Here is a 19520-nt window from a genome sequence, read left to right on the forward strand (position 1 = left end):
CAAACAGTCAACATTTCATACTGGGGAACACATTTCAGTGAAGGTAAGTAATAATAACTTTAGTTTGATTAATTAAGTTGAATCATGTCATAATACACTCATAGGTTACTATACTTGCTTTATTTTTTGTACGGCTGAACAAGAGAGTTTAACTCTGTTAAAGCAGCACATCAGATTACTATTGAAGGAAAAAATGTCAGCACTTACTTTGAATGTAACTAAGAAATCATCATCATAATAATAATAATAATAATAATAATAATAATAATAATAATAATAATAATAATAATAATAATAATAATAATAATAATAATAATGGATTGGATTTATATAGCGCTTTTCAAGGCACTCAAAGACGCTTTACAGGGTTCCAGGTTCCATTCATTCACACAGTCATACTGGTGGTGGTAAACTACCATAGTAGCCACACTGACGGAAGCGTGGCTGCCATTCAGCGCCTACGGCCCCTCCGACCACCACCTCAAACATACAGCAGTCATACACATTCACACGAGGCAAGGTGGGTGAAGTGTCTTGCCCAAGGACACAACAACCATGACACAGGTGGCAGAGCGGGGATCGAACCGCCAACCCTTGGATCATTGGCCAACCCCCTGAGCCACGGTCGCCCATACACTATCATCTTGATTTTTTCGGGGATATTTCATAAACACAAAGCTAAATGCTTTAACTCAACCTCATCTTTGAAAATTATTTTTATTTTGAGTCTCCCAATGTAAAATGCATTTCAAACTAATATTTAAACATTTATCTGATGAGTGTCATGTCATAGATTTATTTATTTTCTGACATTATCTCATATCGCCTTTGTATTTTTATTTTTGAAATGTTTCTACTGATCGTTTGTTCATTATATTCATAATAGTTCTATAAAAAACATAAAAAAATAATACTTGCTTGCTTTGCTCTATTTCCAAAGTAGATGCTAGTTCAAAACAAAAGCCAAAAAATAAGTAGTCTGTGTAATTACTTGAACATATCTATAAAAACATAATCACTTAACCCTGTGGCTGCACGTGTACTGAATCTGACCTTGTCTGTTTTTGGATGGGACAGACGTTGCAAAATGGCTGTCCAACCACATCTGCAGCAGTTATTTCCTCTCAGGCCGTCAGCAGCTCAAACCAGCATGGATGCTTTGGTGTCAGTGTTGTGGTGTAGACTCTTCCCGGGACAGTACGTTGGACTGAACCACAGGCTGGATCAGATCTTTGCCAGGATGTCCCAATGGCCTGAACTGGCAACCCTACAGCTCTGTCCCTACTATTTTGACCAGGTCACTTACAGCCTTCCTACTAGAGAACAAGTGAGACACACGTGGGTACCAGTCCCTTGATTTTCACTCTCATTTCTACGACAGGTCATATTTTCAAACATGCATTGACCGACCGGACTGTGCAGTCTGGTATTTAAAAGCATATTGCCTTAAAACATCTGATCAGAATAGTAATTTCCTGATTATTTTATATTTCAATTAAATGCACTACAGTAAAGTCTAAGCAGCTACTCTCTATAATGGACTCTGGGCTTCATTCCTCAGCCTGTCCATGCAAGTCCACAGTATTGGTGGAAAACGGTCATATTTGCAATGTAGCTTTTTATCATGATGCTGCATCTTGAACGCAATAATAAATGATATTACCCCCCTATTCATTGTGGCCTGAAGGGACAGCTGCAACCTCAGGCTGCACTGGTTCGACTCATGGGCCGACTTAAAACAAGAGAGACAGAGGGTCAGTGAGCAGGATGGAAGACGGCGTTCGAGGACTAACCGAGAAGGCCGGCCCAGCACTGGCGTCCACTTGAGTCGATTCTATCAGTCCCAAGATCCAAACACTAGCAGGAGTGTATCCACTAAACAGTATCTTTATCTCATGTATGGATCCCGCTTCTGACAGCCAACAACCTCAAGTAATCATGATTCTAACTGTTACTAAATCTGTCTTACAACAGATATGAACTGTGTGACTGATGGTGTGATGTGAAGCCGGCATAGATGACACTCTCATGTGTGTGTAAGAGATAGTTAATTTTAACAATTTCTTAAGTTTATAAATACTGATTATATCTGTAATGATTTCCTTCAAGTATTCCACCCCACCCTTGTGAGAAACATCCATCACACAAAACAGAGTTGACTCATTCAAATTGATTCTTCTGACCTGACCAAAGGTCAAAAACCTTCAATATATTTAATTAAATATCCTCAAAGACTAAGAAAAATCAGACAATATTCATGTTTTAGTTTTGCTTAAAAAGTGACTTTAAGGATTAATCGAGAAATCAAAGTAGTAGCCAATTAATTTTCCTTCAACCAACTAATCAATACATTTCTCTTTTTACGAGTGTAATCATTCAGCTGATGACGAGAAATAGCATAACCCAATTACGTCTTGTTTTTTATAACTAATTATCTGTAATTAAAAGACATTTGAAGGTAGAAAAATTACTATAAACTGTGCTTATATGGAAAACATCTTTAATGGATTTTTTAAAGTTATGACTTGTTAAGTGAGTACACATAGATACAAATGTTCTATCAGAGCTACAGGGTCAGGGCAGGTGTTTATAAGAACCAGCAGAGTGCCTGTACAAAAAACACTGGTAGTAACATGGTAGTGTTATCTACTCAAGGCTGGAGACACGGGGCTTATCTTGACATTTGGCCTTGTGTTGCGGTGAGTACACTTAGTTCAAAAAGCAATTCAAGTCAGAGACTGCAAATCCACAACAGACACACTGTAGACACAGACAAACGTAAATCAATAATAAACTTGAGTGTCTGGACACCTTTATCTTCCCAGGATGTTGTATTTTTTTTCTCTTTACTTGTAGAACTCATGCTCCTGCTCGTCCTTCTTGATGACGGTCTTGTAAGCTTTTTCAAAGTCTTTGGCCAGGACGATGTACCTGTTCTCACGCACCGCCAACATGCCCGCCTATTATAGCAGAGGAAGGAATTGATGGAAGAGGGAAATCAAAAAACACATTTATAGATTTAGATTAGAATACATTTAGACTCACATGTTGAACTGCTTGAAGAAAAAAAAAAAAGTTTAAAATAAAATAGCTCACCTCCTGGCAGATGGAGTTGATATCAGCTCCAGAGATCTTGTCTGGTCTGGCCACATCTGTACATTAGTTAAGGATTACTTGCTCTATAAATAGAAAAAACTTAACCTCTCACCCTGTCAAACACATCCACACACACACACCATTTAAACATTTTGTCAGTGAAAAACAAGGATACAGTCCTCCAGGTCGACCTCGTCAGAGAGGTTCATCTTACTGGTGATGGTGGAGAAAATGAGACGTTTCTGCCTGCGGTCGGGCAGGGGGAACTCAATCTTTCTGTCAAGACGACCAGGACGGAGCAGGGCCGGGTCCAGTGTGTCTGCTCTGTTGGTGGCCATGATCACCTAAGAGTGGGAGGGGGGGTGTACAGTTAACATGGACTTATTAATGACATTTCTAAAGTGTCTTCCTGAGAAAAAACAAACAAAAAAAAACATGGTTCCTAAAAATGTACTTCCATCCCCGTTTTATACTGAAAGATTTATTTGTGCAAGTCTTGATATTATTGGCAAATAGTTCTGGGTAAAATGTGCATTTAAGGTTTTAAAGGCTCTGGCAACCCACAGACATAAATATATGACATTAATGTTGGGTTTCTCTATAAGCTGTTTACAGTCATCCAATTAAAAATGTATTTTCATAAATATTATAAAATTTAGTCTAAAAAACTGCTTTTTTGCTGTCTAGAACATTTTGCAGGGTGGTGTGGGCGTGGCCAATAACGTTCTGTAAGGGAACGTTCTCTCACTCACGGTGCTGAGCAGGTTAAACCCAGTTCAGACAAAAGATTCACCACACAACGAGACGCAAACTTGAAAATGCTGCACATGCTCACAACGAGCCTGACTGGCAGTTCACACTGCTGCACGGGCTGCGACGGTAGCTGGTTTCCCTAGCAACGGTGAATGCTTTGGCACAGCTGAGAGCGCAAGCTCAACATCACTTGCAGAAAGTAACTTATTATTATTAGGCCTATATAGGTTTGCAATTAGTTGTAGGATATTTTTTCCCACTACAACCGCAACCTATTTAATTGAAACAGGTGTCAGTGTCACAATGAAAATATATAAAAAATATCTGTCTCATATTTATTGTTATATCTTATTAGTTTATTTCCCATTTAACTTGCAAAAAAATCTGCTATCTATTTTAGACATATGCATTTTCAAATGTTTTTGAGGATAGGAGTGGGAATAATAGAGAGAGAGAGAGAGAGAGAGAGAGAGAGAGAGAGAGAGAGAAAACGGAGTCTGATTATGTTTCTCATCACGTGAGCTGATGCGATATGCGGTTTGAATTAAGAGCACAAGGAGTAAAATATAAAAAAAGACAATCAAATGAGTTCAAACCAGCCGGCCAGTTGGATCCTAAGCATGCAGGCCAACGTTGTCCAGACGATCAACAGTGTGGAGACCCGCTGTTGAAGTAGCCTACGCTACAGGCAGCCGCAGAAACATATTCTCAGAAGGGAGTGCTGACCAAAAAAAACTCTGCCTGCACTTCAATAATAACTCGCTACATTGATAAAAAAAAATGCATCACCAATGCATTATTGTTACATGCAGCAGTGACACATGCCGTATTGGGCCGATTATAAAACGGGGTTTCCCCCTGGGAATATGTCGTAAAAAGTCGTGTCGTTTTATATTCGGGGTCTAATATTCAGCGTACAGTTATGGACTGACCGTTACCAGAGCGATCATCAGCTGGGCTTGTGTCCAACTTGTGTTTATTTATTTATTTTCGGGTGGAGCACGAGCTGCGCACTCAGATGCGGCCGGACAGAGGTGTGTGCGCTTGGATAGAGAACGATGAGTCGAGCGGAAAAAGAGGCACGGGAAATGGCCAAAGATCTCCACATCCCCAGCACTGAATTCAAAGCCTTGACTTTTTTTTTTGTTGCGAGTCGACGTGTCAGAGGCATGAATCGGCGCAGCGATCGACAGTGGCTTTTCTGCGCAATTTGGAGACATGTCTCTCAGGTCTCGGGACACAATCGGATCGTGAAAGCCTGTCCCCTCTACAACATTAACGTTCAGGAATCCCCGGTGATCATTTAGTCTTAAACCACATAGTTTTTCTGCACGGCGGCTCGGCGAGGTGTCACTGTGAACGTTACCATCACAGTGTTTCACCGGGGTGCGCGCTGCTTCGCTCAGACGGGGCTGTGAGTATAGGCTCAGGCGCAAAGAGACAGTCTGTATCTCTTGCGCGGCTCCAGTGATATTGTATATATTTGTTTTTTAGAACGTGTGACGTCCCAAGATATTGACATAAGCCAAAGTTCGAATCAGAAATTTTCAAATGGCCGTCTCAATGCATTTTAGAACAGAGATCCTTCGCGTGACGTCCCAAGATATAGCTCGCTCTAAGCTGAGGCAACATTCGAATCAGGATTTTTTAAATGCTTGACCAACTGACATGACAGTATGTTTGCGGGGGGTTGGCAGCTATTCCTAAAACCTTTCATATACATATTAGCACTGATTTTACTCCCCAAATAACATAGTTACAAGGATTTAGTGGATTTGGGTTGCCAGGGCCTTTAAAGAGGACCTATTATACTACTTTTCTGGTCTTAATTTCTTGTTTTACACTGCTATAGAGCAACCTGACACGAATCACATCACAAAAAACTATGTAGATTTTCGGGAAGCTCTTTCTCTTATTTTGGCGATCCAGCACATCCTGTCAACACTTGAGTGTGTGTGCTTTGGCAATCTCCGCTCCCTCCGCCTGTGCATCGGCCATCTCCGCTACCCTCCCCCCCTCTTGCAAACCCCACTCCGTTGTGATTGGTTACCTTCCTTCCGGAACACTTTCAGTGGCGGGAAGCGCGAGCATGGACCTATAAAGGCGCGAGGCAGACGCGAACAGGGAAGTGACAGCATTACCATACATGGAAACATCCGAAATGGCCGTCTCAATGCATTTTAGAACAGAGATCCTTCGCGTGACGTCCCAAGATATAGCTCGCTCTAAGCTGAGGCAACATTCGAATCAGGATTTTTCAAATGCTTGACCAACTGACATGACAGTATGTTTGCGGGGGGTTGGCAGCTATTCCTAAAACCTTTCATATACATATTAGCACTGATTTTACTCCCCAAATAACATAGTTACAAGGATTTAGTGGATTTGGGTTGCCAGGGCCTTTAAAGATTGACCAAATAACGCATGTTGGTGCTTGCTCAGCTGGATGAACAGAAACAAGGCATAGTGGAGAAGGCAAAAAGTGAATGCATGGATGGTTTTGTTGATCAGACTGAGCTCAAGCTCCATGGGTGGCACAATGAGTCAGCATACACGGAGATGGTTCAGTCACAGGGGAAAAGTTAAGAGCTTTCTCAGACAGGTGGACTAGACTAGACTAACCTTGACGTTGACGTTTTGGTCAAAGCCGTCCATTTGATTGAGCAGCTCAAGAAGGATCCTCTGCACCTCCCTATCAGCTGAAGAAGAAGAAAGGAAAAAGAAAACAAGGTCAAAGGACACTCTTTACCATGAATAAAAAGTACAACTTCAATAAGAAAACATATAGTTTGTCCCAAAAAGTTACATTTATAAAAAAAAAAAGACTAAATAAAAACATCTATAACAATCCCCAACCTTTTTCCAGAGCTTGAACTTCAGACTTTTTAAAGTAAGTCTACATGCAAGTCCCACATGTTCATACCTCCAGTTTGTGCATCAAAACGCTTAGTGGCGATGGCGTCGATCTCATCAATGAAGATGATAGCAGGGGCGTTTTCCTTCGCCAGTCGGAAGACGTCACGCACCATACGAGGACCCTCACCCAAATACTTCTGAACAAACTCAGAGCCCACCACACGGATGAACGCCGCTGGGAACAGAGAAAGTGGACAGAGATTACGTTAACAGTACATACTCTGTCCTTACTAACGATTCAGAACTAAAATACAGGATCTACTGCTTTTAGTAAAAAGTGTTGTTTTAATTGTTGTGAATCTTGTGTTACATAAAAAAGGGAGAACTGGCTTATTGTTGGTATCTTACCACACTCTGATATGGAGGACTTACCTGTAGTGTGGTGTGCCACAGCCTTGGCTAACATGGTCTTACCACAACCTGGAGGTCCGTACATAAGGACACCCCTGGGTGGGTCAATACCAATCTGAGAAAGGAAATGGACCACAGTTATTAAGAATTTGAGAGAGCAAAGTCATGCCACTTCCCCCACCGAGTGAAAAATATTCACCCACATAAAAAAAGTGACATTTCTCTTGAATATCTGACCTGTTTGTAGAGCTCAAAGTGTGTGAGGGGCAGCTCTACAGCTTCTCTAACTTCTTGTTTCTGAATGTCCATACCACCAATGTCAGCATACATCACATCTGGCTTTTGGTCTGGAAGCAGAACACATTGAAAAGAAAAGATATATCAGCTTTGCTATTTAGACATAGTTTAGTTTAGTTTAGTTTTATTTGATTAGGACAGTGCATATTAATCAACATGTCAGCAGAGCATCAATGTAAATATGCCGGAATAATAAACATTACATCTACGAAAATGACATCTATGTATTTTTACAGGGATTAGATTGATGACCAACTGATCAGGCATTTAGTGCAGTCAAGTTATAAATACAATCTTCAGTGACACCAGTAGAAACAAGTAGGTCTCCAGATATGAGTGTGGTTGTCTATGTTGAGGGGCTATTAAAACATGTCAAGCAGTCATCTGGTAGTGACTAACACTGAGTGTTTTACCTGAGGTCAGCATCATGATGCTGCTGTCAGCTTCAGGGGGCAGCACATCCACCAGGGCGTTGCTGTGCTTGTGCAAGGCCACTGAGGCGTTGGGCTTCAGCAGCTCTCGGTCGATGGTGCTCAGGATGCGCACATAGTAGTTGGAGCCTGAAAAAGGAACGTTGATGGAACACAGGAACAGTATTCATTACAAATTTAAAACATGTGCTTTACACTACATAATTAATATATGACTGCACATCTCTTCCAGGTTTTCCCTCAAAAGACTCTGAAAGCCCTAACACAATAAAGCATTTAAATATACAGCTTGTCAGCATCATCTGCCATTTCATAAATTTTTTATTCCCAGCTTTTCTTATTTTAATGCTCAACATTTGTGTTTTTTAGGCCTAATATTGTGTTTTTCCCATTAAACTCTTGCTAGTTAGAATTGAATTACCCGCAGAAAACATCCCCCATAATATTTAAGTTGACATTAAATTGTGACACTAAAATCTTGACCAAAATATCAGTGAAAAGGGCAGAACATAAGAGGAACCAACAGATACTAATGTCTTAAAGCTATGATGCCATGAAAATGGCATGTCTGCGTTTAAGAAATAAATCTATCAGAAGCTTACCACAGGTCTTATTAAACATTTGCTTGGTCACAGTTTAAGAGCACAGCTGACAAAGGCAAAAAACATAAATAAATAAAAGCATCGACGGATATATGCATGCAGCTGAATATTAATAACGTTTGAATTTAGATTACATCTCCTTGCGCAACTGTAATCATCTCTGTTCAGGCTTGGGTCTGTGTATTTTATAAATATGTATGGGTCCACCTTGGGTTAGCGTAAAATAGTCTGGCATACATTGTTTGACTTGAGACCCTTTAGTGCAAACTCAAAGTTATTATTACTTAAAGGGGCACTGTGTAACATTTTAAGTAATTTATTAGCTAAAATCAATATCCTCATTCATAAATATGTCCTCATTGGTGTAAAATCACGTCTGCCAATAATCTGAATTATCCTCCTGAGTGGAGAATTGCAAATATTAATATTACATTTTCTACATTGAGCAGGCAAGTCTTATGGAGGAATCCATGTTTTTGGAATGTCATCAGGTGCATTGTTTAGAATTGTTCTTGTCCTTGAAGGCCACTGTAGCTTCTGTTATTATTCAAAAGGGGTGGGGTTACCCAGGGAGCGTTGCATTCTAGAACTTTCTAGATGATGTCATATTACACAGTGCCCCTTTAAAATTATTATTGGTATTTTGCAAATAGGCCTTTTATTTAGCTTTTATACGGTACCTGTAGTGGAGCCAACAATTGCGGTGTTCTGATCAACAGCTTCCAGGAACTGGCCAATGACCAGTGGAATACTCTGTATCCTCTTCACCTCCTCCTGAGCGTGGAGGAACTCTTTCTTCAGGTTCTTCTGTTCATCTTTGATGTATTCCTCCTGCACCTCCAGGAACTCCAGCTCCTGCTGCAGCTTCTGCAAACGCAAAACAACAAGGAGAAGAAAAAGAAAGAAGGTTTAGACCTGGTTGAAGATTAAAATAGTATTAGTAATCTGTTTGCAGGAGATATGACACAATTAGTGGCTTGTGTGTGGACATAAGAGTTGAGGATACAGCTTAAACAACTAACATTTGGAAAACCCTTTAGATGATAAACTGTTGCTTAAAGCAGCTACGAGTAACATTTAAATATCTTTAAAACAGCCTCATGTTTCCTCTGATAATCATAAATTACCTTTAACAGCAAACGAGACCATCAGTGCAAAGAAAGACGTTTTTATATAGTTTTTATTACTGCTTTTGGTCTGGTCGCACACCCAGTCCGATTTTCGGTTTACGCGTGCAGGCTCTATGGTCACATATCCGTATTGGTCGCAGATTTCAGTGTGGCGCAGCCACGCGATTTGAGAAGCCTATCCCTCTAGGTGAGGGAGGGGAGCGGGAGCCTTGTTTGAGACAGTTATTTGTCGTCATAATGACTGATAACGGGGCTGAACCATCAAAAAAAAAAGAGAATGCAATGAAGAAAAGCTAAAAGGGAGAGTGATATAGGCTATGGGCGGGAGGAGGACGTTGCCAAGCAACGTATACACAATGTCACGGGAGCGAACTAGACTGCAGTGTTTACTCCTAAATGAATGAGCGGTAGGCTACTAACACAAAGTTTGCTTTGCTTCACCATCATCAGATTACCATTATTCATCTGAAAGTCATTATTTACCAAGCCCCAACCTCAGCGATTTTTACCAGCATCCAATAAGGAAGTGACCACAACTGTAGTAACCTGGAAGTGCCACTGGGGGCTGGATGCAGAAGACAGCCATTTCTAAACATGCCGTTTTCACAGCATTATTAAACCTATTTCAGGCCTGGATTAAAAAAACATTCTAGTCTGTATGTTTAGGTCATATTTTCATGACAACACTGAGGGGGGTGAATTTTTTTGGACCACGCTAGTTTTTATTCTTTTGGAAGTTAAAATGTATTGGCGCGATCTCTTGAGTGACAGCTCTCCGCCCGTTGTCCCTCACTTTGCCTTGGAGGTATACGTCAGCTATCTCCCTCCCCCCGACGTGAGGCGGAGTAAAAATCTCACAAAATGGCGACGCGCACAAACCAGGATTATTGGATGCCGTGTGAATAACTGAGGTCAGCCCGGATGCTACATCCATATTATTTACTATCTATGTTATTTACAACAACATAAACACATTACCTCATTGTGATCCATACTAACTCCTGTCTCTCGTTCATTCGCTTTCTGACAGAGTCTTGCAGCTCCGTGAGACTAGTTAGGTGACACTGCTGCATCAACTCATTGCAACCAGGTGTGTGTGGCACTGACTGGCATTAGTTGATGCGGTGTCACTAACCACTCTCACGGAGCTGAAAAGAGTCCATGCCCTCACACTTTCAACATACGGACATGCACTATATTGCGCGGCGCCCTAACCATTTGACACTTGCACGCCTGGCACGAGCTAGAAAACAGCTTTACAACAGCAGGGTCGTAAAAATACTACCGCTTTTGTCCAAAGGAGCCGCCAACGGACAAAGTTACTCGTAGTGGCTTCAATACAGTTAAAATTGGTGAATCAATATATTTTACCACTCAATCTCAGTGTGTAAATTACGTGACAACAGCACATTGCAGAGCTCTCAAACTTTAAACTTGAGGTGGCGTATTTACGGACTATACTAAAGAGATACATTTAGGTCTGAGCTGTCCCATAATAAAGCATAGTTGGCGTATAAGATACATCATCTTGCCATACTAACATTTTAGCTGCTGCAATTTTAACATTTTAGCTGCCGCATTAGACAGACTTGGCGACGGAGGAGACCGATGAACATTGAGACGTTCAAAGCTGCAATCATTCAACATCCACAAAGCTGTAAATGGTGGGAGTGTTGTGCCTGGGACATTTGATGATGAAAGGTGGCAGGCCAATTTCCAAATGTGCCACAGGACTTTTGTCAGGCTCTGTGGGCTTCTAGCACCCAGCTTTGTCTCTGAAGACACTCCCTTGAGGCTGACAGTGACGCAAAAGGCACTCCGATATTGCATTTGAACGACTCACTAGATTGTCTGGACTTAACACACACATCTGTGGAAATCCGATTTGAATTCGAATTTAAGCACACCACAACTGTCTGTGTACAGTTTGTCACACCCAAAAGACAGATTTTAGATAAGCTTTAGCTTTCAACACAAAATCTATGAGCAGGTACCAGACCTTGTATCTGCTGTAAAGGTCCTCAAGATCTTCTGGTTCTGGTGCCAGGAAGGACAGCCCAGTCTGGGGTCTGGAGGTCAGTGTTGCTGGCATTTCTTCCTGCAATGGTGAAAATACAACAAAAACATTGACAGGGTTTCTGCAAGGGTCAACTGGCTACATTTCAGGAGTTTATATCTTTTACAGACAATTTTGAATTGTGACCTATACTGGCAAATAACTGTAAGGATATGAAGGAAAATTAATTTCATGGAGAAATGGATTCAACCACATTCAACATTAATTACAAGGTGTTGTGGTTTTTAAGACCTGTCAAAATGGTAATTAGCTATTTTTAGACATTTTAGCCGAAAACTCCGTTTATTTAACATCACATATCAATATGGATCGTACAGTATTTCACCCCAAAAAAACGTTGTAATATTGATGGGACAGAATACAGCAAAAACCCAATTTTACAGAACCACACCGAAACAAACAACAACAGTCTGCTCGGCTGTTAGCTATGTTTGCATTTAACAGAGACAAACGCTAGCTTAGCTGCTCGAAACTAGTCAACGACTATCTCACTTTTACAGTTCACAAAAGCAAAAAAAACTACTCTAAGCCAATTGCGACGCACCGGCTAACAATTAAAACAGCCTCCACGTGATTAAAATCAATCTTTGGTGGGTGGTAGTTTCACAAAATATCGTATCTACTTTTACAACGCATCATGCTAATGCTAGCAGCTAACTTGCATGACATAGCAGCTACACCGAGGAGAGAATGAATTGGCAGGTTTACGTTTCGGAAGTGTTCCCGAGCTATGAAATGGTAAAAAAATAGATGAAGACCGAAAATCCACGGAGAGCAACACACAAAACAGTATGTTTACAGATGCCTTCCAGAAAAACACTCTGTCTAGTTTTAGTGCAAAACAGGAAACAATCTCACTGATTCATACCGGGCTCTTTTCAACGGCTACGATGTCCTCCATGTTGGATTATGCCTACCGAATTACGTAATGACGTAGCACGTTGACAGAAGGTTTTATGGGTAATGGAGTTCATCGCAGAAGATGAAGGCACTTTATAATAAATGGCAGATACATTTTGCATTGCAAACTAATGGTTTTAAAATGTGTCTTGGGCAATATTTTAAACAAACAAAACCCCACGTATGATCATATTTGTTACAAAGTATAGGCCTAAACCTACATCCTGTCAGACCCGACCATTTGAGCTGTTTATATGACTATGTTTTGGGTTTGAGTTATGCAAAACTCAGCACATGGTTTATGATGTTAAAATAGACGGTTATTTTAAACATTGTTTTTTTTCACACAACTTTACCACAGGCAGGCATGTGTCACAGTCCCAGATACTGTGAAACTAGGTGTGCCATAAAGTAACCTTGGTAACCATATCCTTTGCAGGGGGGTCTCCACAGCTCTGCAGTTTATGTGTGAAAAAAACACCACAGCGGTTTATATTCAGAGCTCAACTGAATTTTTTTTTGTAAAATCTTAAAATACATGATTGCACTTCGACTATATATTTCATCATGGTGTGGGAGGACACATGGAAAAAGTATGTCATTGGCTTTCAGAAATGCATAGACATATACGCCTTCATATACGGGGGGAAGACAGTCGTGTCTTTAAAGGGCATACATAACCTCAGTCTAGTCATCTATTACCCATTAATGTTTGTAGTTGAAAAACAAGGTGACATTTACTCTGCATCTTAAACAACAATAAAAGTAATCCAATCATTTGTTATACTACATGAGCCTGTTCTGGAGCCTTTAATCTCCAGTACAGGGAAGTAAGTGGACCTTAAATGGAGATTATTTTGTCAACTAGTATTACTTCCAAGATTCTGAATAAACTGTCAAGCTCAATTGTTAAGGCAATTTGCGAGTAGCACTTAAAGTTATCAGAATACAGGAGAGTTTGAATCGTTTTACGACAATTCAACAAGCTCCTTTTGCTGATGAAGACTACAGTTCAAAAGCTCCATATCAAGCAAATAATTGGACCTTGAATGGAGATTGTTTTGCCCACTTCTTTATTCTCTAATTCCATAAAAAGAACATGTTAAAAAACACATTTCTGTTTTCAGTCTTAATGGAGCCAAACAATGAAAGATTCTGAGATTTAGATTTCAAAGCCAGACTGTGGTTTTTGAGAATACCATTTTTATATCCTGTACTTTATTAAAATGTTTAAAAGTTAAGAAATCTTATCATCAAAACAATGAAAAAATATTTGCTTTTGTCAATATTTTATCACAGTTTAAAGACTTTGGAGCAGTGTCGCAATATATTCCTCAGAGGAAGTGACATAATTTCAACCTGTTGCTTGTACTGCTTGCACTTTAGTCTGCACTAGACGGAGGTAACCTCTTCTTTGTATTGAGTCTTTAGTCAAGAGACATGTTAAAGATCATTTTGCCGGGGATGCATGATAGCTTATTAGCGACAAAATGGGAATGGACACAGTGGATGTTTCTCTTCTTCTTGGTATCAGGTAAAATATATACACATTTTTGATTATGTTGAAAAATGTGTGTGTGATTATTTGTGATAGGGATCCTAAGTTTATCATTCAGAAATACAAGGGAAATTACTCATTTTGCAATTCACTTCAGTGTTTATTTATGTCAACGATGTTCTGCAGGCTCTTTTGCAATTTATTTTTCAAATGCACTCATAAGAAAAGACAGTCGAAACAGTGGTTTTCTGCAAGTGATCCAGTTTCATTCTTTTTTTCACTCTTCTTAGTGGTTTCTTTGCTGTGGTGCTGACACAGACATGATGAGTGCATGTAGCTTACTCGTCTACTGTGTTTTTCACATATTTAACAACAACAACAAGAATCAGATTAGATGAAGTACTACTTTTGAATTGTAGTCTGGTTCTTGGTTGCTAAACTCGTTCTCTCTTTGGACTGAAACAAATCCAGGTGACCCCTCAATTTAAAAAAAATGCTTTATTTGAGTTGACTGAGACATATACCCAAATACTTTTAGCATGAAATCACATTTAAAACTGTTCAGTTTTGTGTTGCTTAAACTTCTTCCCCTCTTTAAAGCACCATGGTGGTAAAGGACTCGCTGTGATTCTGTCATAATTTTTAAAAACGCTAATCTGGATAATACAAAAAATCCTTGAGCAACACAACACAAACCTTGGTCTTAACACTTTTTTTTACCAAGCTTGGTTCTTTAGTCTACTTTACACCATGTCTGGACTTTTTATAGCATCTGTGCATTCCCACGGCAAATGTCAACATAGCTGGCATGTACCTATTGTTTCGCTGTCTTAAGAAAATTTAAATAAGAAGATTTGTGGCTTTTTCTTTTTTTTTTGCAAAATCTCCCAAGATCATGCACCTCTGGGCTAACATACGGAAAAAAATAAACACATTTTTTTTGTGTGCCCTTCACTTGTGGCTGTCATAGACCAATGCTTTGGGAAGTGGGAACTGAATCAAGTTAAAGCTGAAGCCCACACACAGACACATATCCTCGTTCTGGGTGTTTAATTCGGGAGAATTATATAGTATTGTGGCTGCTTTAGGAAAATCCCTGTTTACTTTCATGATGTTAAATCGATTGTACTTCTGCTCAATGTGTTTCACAGATTGTTTCAAGGTACTGGGTCTAAGAGAGAGAGTGTAGCATGCAGTTTATTGCATGCTGAATTTGCATCCATCTAAGCAGGGCAAAACTTTAATATTATTATTTTCTGGGTCCATTAACTTCCAAACTGGTCGAACCAAAATATGCCAGCTATAAAACAATACTTCAGAAATCTATGTCTGGAGTCACAGATTCTGCCATGCAAACTAGCGGAGTTACAAAAACAAAGGTGCTCCAAGGAACTTTCTGTTTGTGTTCATTCTTGCACCCCCTTTGGACAAAAGCAGTAGTGTTTTGACTACGCCAGCTGTTGTTCCTGGGTGAGCGTACACATGACAAAGAAATTAAGAAAAACTATATAAAAATAGCATTCTTTGCACTAATGGTCTCGTTTGTTGTTACATGTAATTTATGATCGTCAAAGGAAATATTAGACTGTTTCAGAAATATTTTAAAGTTCCTCGTAGCACCTGTATGGTGTTAAGTGCCCAAGTGGGAAAATAAGTATACATAAGCATTGTACAGTAGCTTATGTACAATGTAGGCAGAACTGCAGCTATCATACAATCGTAAATTGAAAAGAGTTTTCTCGATAAGCCAGAAAATTGGTTGGCAAATGTTCCAATTAAGATCTTGCATGTTCAAACAATGTGGTCTTTGCTTTTACCCTGTCAGCTGCTGCCTATTGACCATCATAAAAACACAACTTTAAAAAAACAACAGAGGCAGTGGTTGAGCATTTCAGAGGAAGACACTGTGATGGTTAGGCTACTTTTTGCAGGAAATTAGATAAATAACCCAACATCCTGTTTGATGTTTCAGCATGTTGTTTTTGTTCAGGTACTTGCTCCCTGGTAACAGTCCACCAGCCTCCTGTGCTTACCGCTGCTCTGGGGCACGATGTCATCATGCCCTGCCAGCTCAAGCTGTCCAACAATGAGAAAATGCTGACCCCACCGGTCCTGTATTGGGTATACTTAACGGAGGACGCTGATAAACCAAGACTGTGGACCCCGTCTGAGAAATATGAGGGACGTGTTGACCTCCTGGACAATAACCAGTTATCTTTAAACAAATCCATACTCTTCAAAAATGTCCAGTGGGCCGACAGCGGAAAGTACCTGTGCAAGCTCTCCGTTACCACAGATAAGGATAACAGTTTCAGGACGAGAGGAAATGAAACTTTACTGTTGGTTTATGGTAAATAAAAGTTTTTTTTATCGTTCATTTCCAGTGTATTGCGATAAACCAACAGTATTTTACATCTACAAGTTCAAATCAGGCTGTCGTAGGGTTTGGTAGAAGTTGAAGACAGATTTTGGTTTGCCAGAGGGATCAGGGTATGGACAGGAATCCAGTTGAGGGCTAAAGTTCTGGATATTAGATTGGAGGCCTAAGGCAAGTAGAGGGATCAAATATGCTTTGTGCCAAGTGCTTTGTTTGTCCTCTCTCCAGACGCACTGCCATATGTTAGCAAGGTATGCAAAGTATATTGTGTGATTTCCTCCTTCTGATGTCATGGGGACAGTTGCCAAAAAAGGTCTAAAGAAATGCGCATTACCTTGCGGCCATTGTTGAAGTTGTTTGTTGAGCCTTCTTGGTCCAGTCTATGAGTGGGGATTTACAGGTTATTACCTTTTGCTGTCAGCAGATGTTGTTTTTCTGACTTGGCTTGGTGACGTATGTTTTACCCAGTTCCTCAGAAAAGTTCATGTATGATAAACTGTTCAGATGAGGGAAATAACAGAGAAAATATGTTTCATATACGTAGTTGCATGTGAAACAATTCAAACTAAATACCTTGTAAACCTGAAACTGAAAAAAAGAAGTCCAAATAGGCCTACGTCAGTGTCCACAAATGAACCATCTGCGGTTTGCAAAGTTAAATTAAGATTAGCACAAAGGGAAAAAAAGTGTGCTCTTCGGTTGCAGAACTTGCTTTCCGATCTGAAAAAAATCAAGATAAAAACACAACAACATGCCATTATAGTTTTAAATCTGTCTGTGTCTCTCTCCGCAGGCACCATGACCTTTAACCTCACCCCCAACCATGACTCTCTGCTCTGTGAAGTGAACGTGACCTCGGATCCCGCATTTGTTTTGTCCATCTTCCATGATGGACGCAAACTCCAAAGTGTTCCCTCGGCCTCGGGAGGTGTCGTCGCAGCTCGGCCCTACGTCACACTCTCTGAGAACGTCTCTCCGAAGGGACAAGGAAAATACGAGTGTCAGCTGCACCTGAATGAAGAACTGATAACGGAGCGCATCTTCCACTATCGCCTTGGTAATAATCTCCCTTGTGATCCGATTTTGTTTTGAACATTTCATACTAGAAACACCACTAAAGCTTCACATTAACTTTAGATAGCATGTGCAAGATATTTTTTAATGAAACAAGGAATAGATTTGTCTGCCAAAGCCTACAATAGTATGAAGGGGTATGTTAGTGCACTCACTTTGTTATTAGTTGATTTGGATCCCAGTCTAAAGCCTCAAGGTCAAAAATACATCCCTTTAATATTTGAAGGGCGCATGTACGAGCCCTTTAAATTTGCTCTTTAGTATATGACCCTTAAGCTGTGCTACACCTCTTTGAAATAGCCTACAAAAAAACAGAACACTCATGCTGAAATGAATAGCCTGGTTGAAAAACACTCCCTTTATCCTGTTCTAGCTACGTTATCTCCAAATTTCATTGGCCCAAAGACGACTAACTGGCAAAGCCTGCAGCATGAAAATATCAGTGAATACATATCATCAAAGTCAAAGACGCACTCTGCACTTTGAAAGTTTGAAAATGCTTCACTGCCCAGAAATCATGCAATATGTCAACACTGAAGTGAAGAAACCCGTTTGATTGTTTTTCTCTTTAGTGTCTAGTGAAGTTGGAGCTGCTGAAAAAAATGTAACAGATTCAACAACTGTCTCCGGTGAGTCGCCCCCAGACCGCAGCAGGCGCTCCGTTTCTATGTTGAGGGGAAAATGGACAATTTTTTTTTATAAACTTATTTTTTTTTATATTATAGGATCAACTCACACAATTTACAAGAAATACATTAGGTCTAGTGGTATCTATCAATGCAGTTGGTTTCACTTCACGGGGTTTACTCTTAATCTAACACAGTATCCATGTGTGATTTGATCCTTGTAATACGCTTCATATCAGTGTTTTTTGTGTTTTCTCAGAACCAAGTGATGGGGTGTTTCCAGAGCCGTGGTGCCTGTATGCGGCTCTTCTCCTGGTGCCCATCACCATCCTGCTGGGCATCTTCACTTTCCTGCTGATGTGCAGAAGAAGAAGCTAACTTTGGCGCCTTCAGTGTTGCATTTGTGTCAATTCAACTCAAAATGGAGAAAAACTGAATGCATGATGCCTTACTGCTCCGACTCTGTCAAATATTTACATGGCTGTGTCCATATTAGAAGTCCTTCAACCTTTCGCGTCTGAACAAATCAGAATGATTCAAGAATGCTCTACCATTTCAGGAATATGGCTTACCTACAGTCCTCAGAACCCCAAAATCCACTACGCACCAGCTGGTTGATTCATCAATTACTGTAGGTCCCTAGTCAGAAGAAAAAACTACCGTATAAAACAGTGGTGGTAGCGCTTTCTCACAGAACATCTGATGTTGGTTGCAAGCAGTGAAGTGTGATGGAGGATATTTTATAATATATATAAATATAAATGCAAATACTGCTCTTAGCTTGAACATGTTCATTCTTAAGTGGATACCAGTCATATGTTTTTTGTTTTGATTTCCCCGCATATCGCTGCAGCCATATTGCTGCAAAGTGAGGGAATCTGCATACTCAGATTAGATAAAGTTCCATCTGTAGATTCCTCCTTCACCAGAAATGTGCACTTCTGGTTTATCTTCTCTGCAGTCTACAGTTTGTACCAGCACTTCCTGCACACTTCCTGTGGCCTTGTATATAAAGCAAGGTATATTTAAAGGTACTTCATCTCCCTCTTATGACCATAGACGGTATTGCACAAAGGGGCAAACATTGAGAGTGACCCTTTACCCTTCAAGACATTTATATATAGTATTGCTGGAATTACAACCATAATGCTGGCTTAACGTTAAGGATATATTTTTTTAAAACACAGAAGAAATTCACACACACACACACACACACACACACACACACACACACACACACACACACACACACACACACCACTGATACCCCCAGAGAGAGAGGAAGTCAGTGTACCTGTGGTCATGTTACATGTGGTCGTGTGAGGATGTGTAGGCCTATTTATGTGGGTGACTGACTAAGAGCAAAAGAATAGTGTCCGAAAAAGTTGTTTT

General features: G+C 40.1%; 1 protein-coding gene across 2 annotated transcripts; it reads right to left on the reverse strand.

The window, feature by feature from the left end:
- Positions 1-2483: 2483 nt before the first annotated feature.
- psmc4 (proteasome 26S subunit, ATPase 4) lies at positions 2484-12572 on the reverse strand. Of its 2 annotated transcripts, none has more exons than XM_080040177.1 (11): positions 12522-12572; positions 11576-11674; positions 9127-9313; positions 7827-7973; positions 7354-7463; positions 7138-7231; positions 6773-6940; positions 6472-6548; positions 3272-3440; positions 3097-3152; positions 2484-2960 (listed from the first exon to the last, which is right to left on the reverse strand). In XM_080040177.1, exons 1-11 carry the CDS (start codon positions 12552-12554, stop codon positions 2847-2849), a joined length of 1254 nt encoding a protein of 417 aa, XP_079896303.1. In that variant the 5' UTR covers positions 12555-12572; the 3' UTR covers positions 2484-2846. The 2 variants fall into 2 exon arrangements, with proteins under 2 accessions (XP_079896303.1, XP_079896304.1); XM_080040178.1 differs by lacking the exon at positions 12522-12572 and adding an exon at positions 12362-12511.
- Between the last annotated feature and the right edge of the window lie 6948 nt (positions 12573-19520).

The sequence above is a fragment of the Ammodytes marinus genome, assembly GCF_949987685.1.
Source record: "Ammodytes marinus genome assembly, chromosome: 13".
Classification (NCBI taxonomy): Eukaryota; Metazoa; Chordata; class Actinopteri; order Uranoscopiformes; family Ammodytidae; genus Ammodytes; species Ammodytes marinus.

Excerpts from the sequence above, each read along its gene's own strand:
- psmc4 (XM_080040177.1), bottom strand. The coding sequence starts at position 12,554 with ATGGAGGACATCGTAGCCGTTGAAAAGAGCCCG. Across the intron at positions 7,232-7,353 it reads ACTTTGAGCTCTACAAACAG|ATTGGTATTGACCCACCCAG; the intron begins GTCAGATATTCA and ends TTCCTTTCTCAG. Across the intron at positions 2,961-3,096 it reads TCAACTCCATCTGCCAGGAG|GCGGGCATGTTGGCGGTGCG; the intron begins GTGAGCTATTTT and ends CTGCTATAATAG.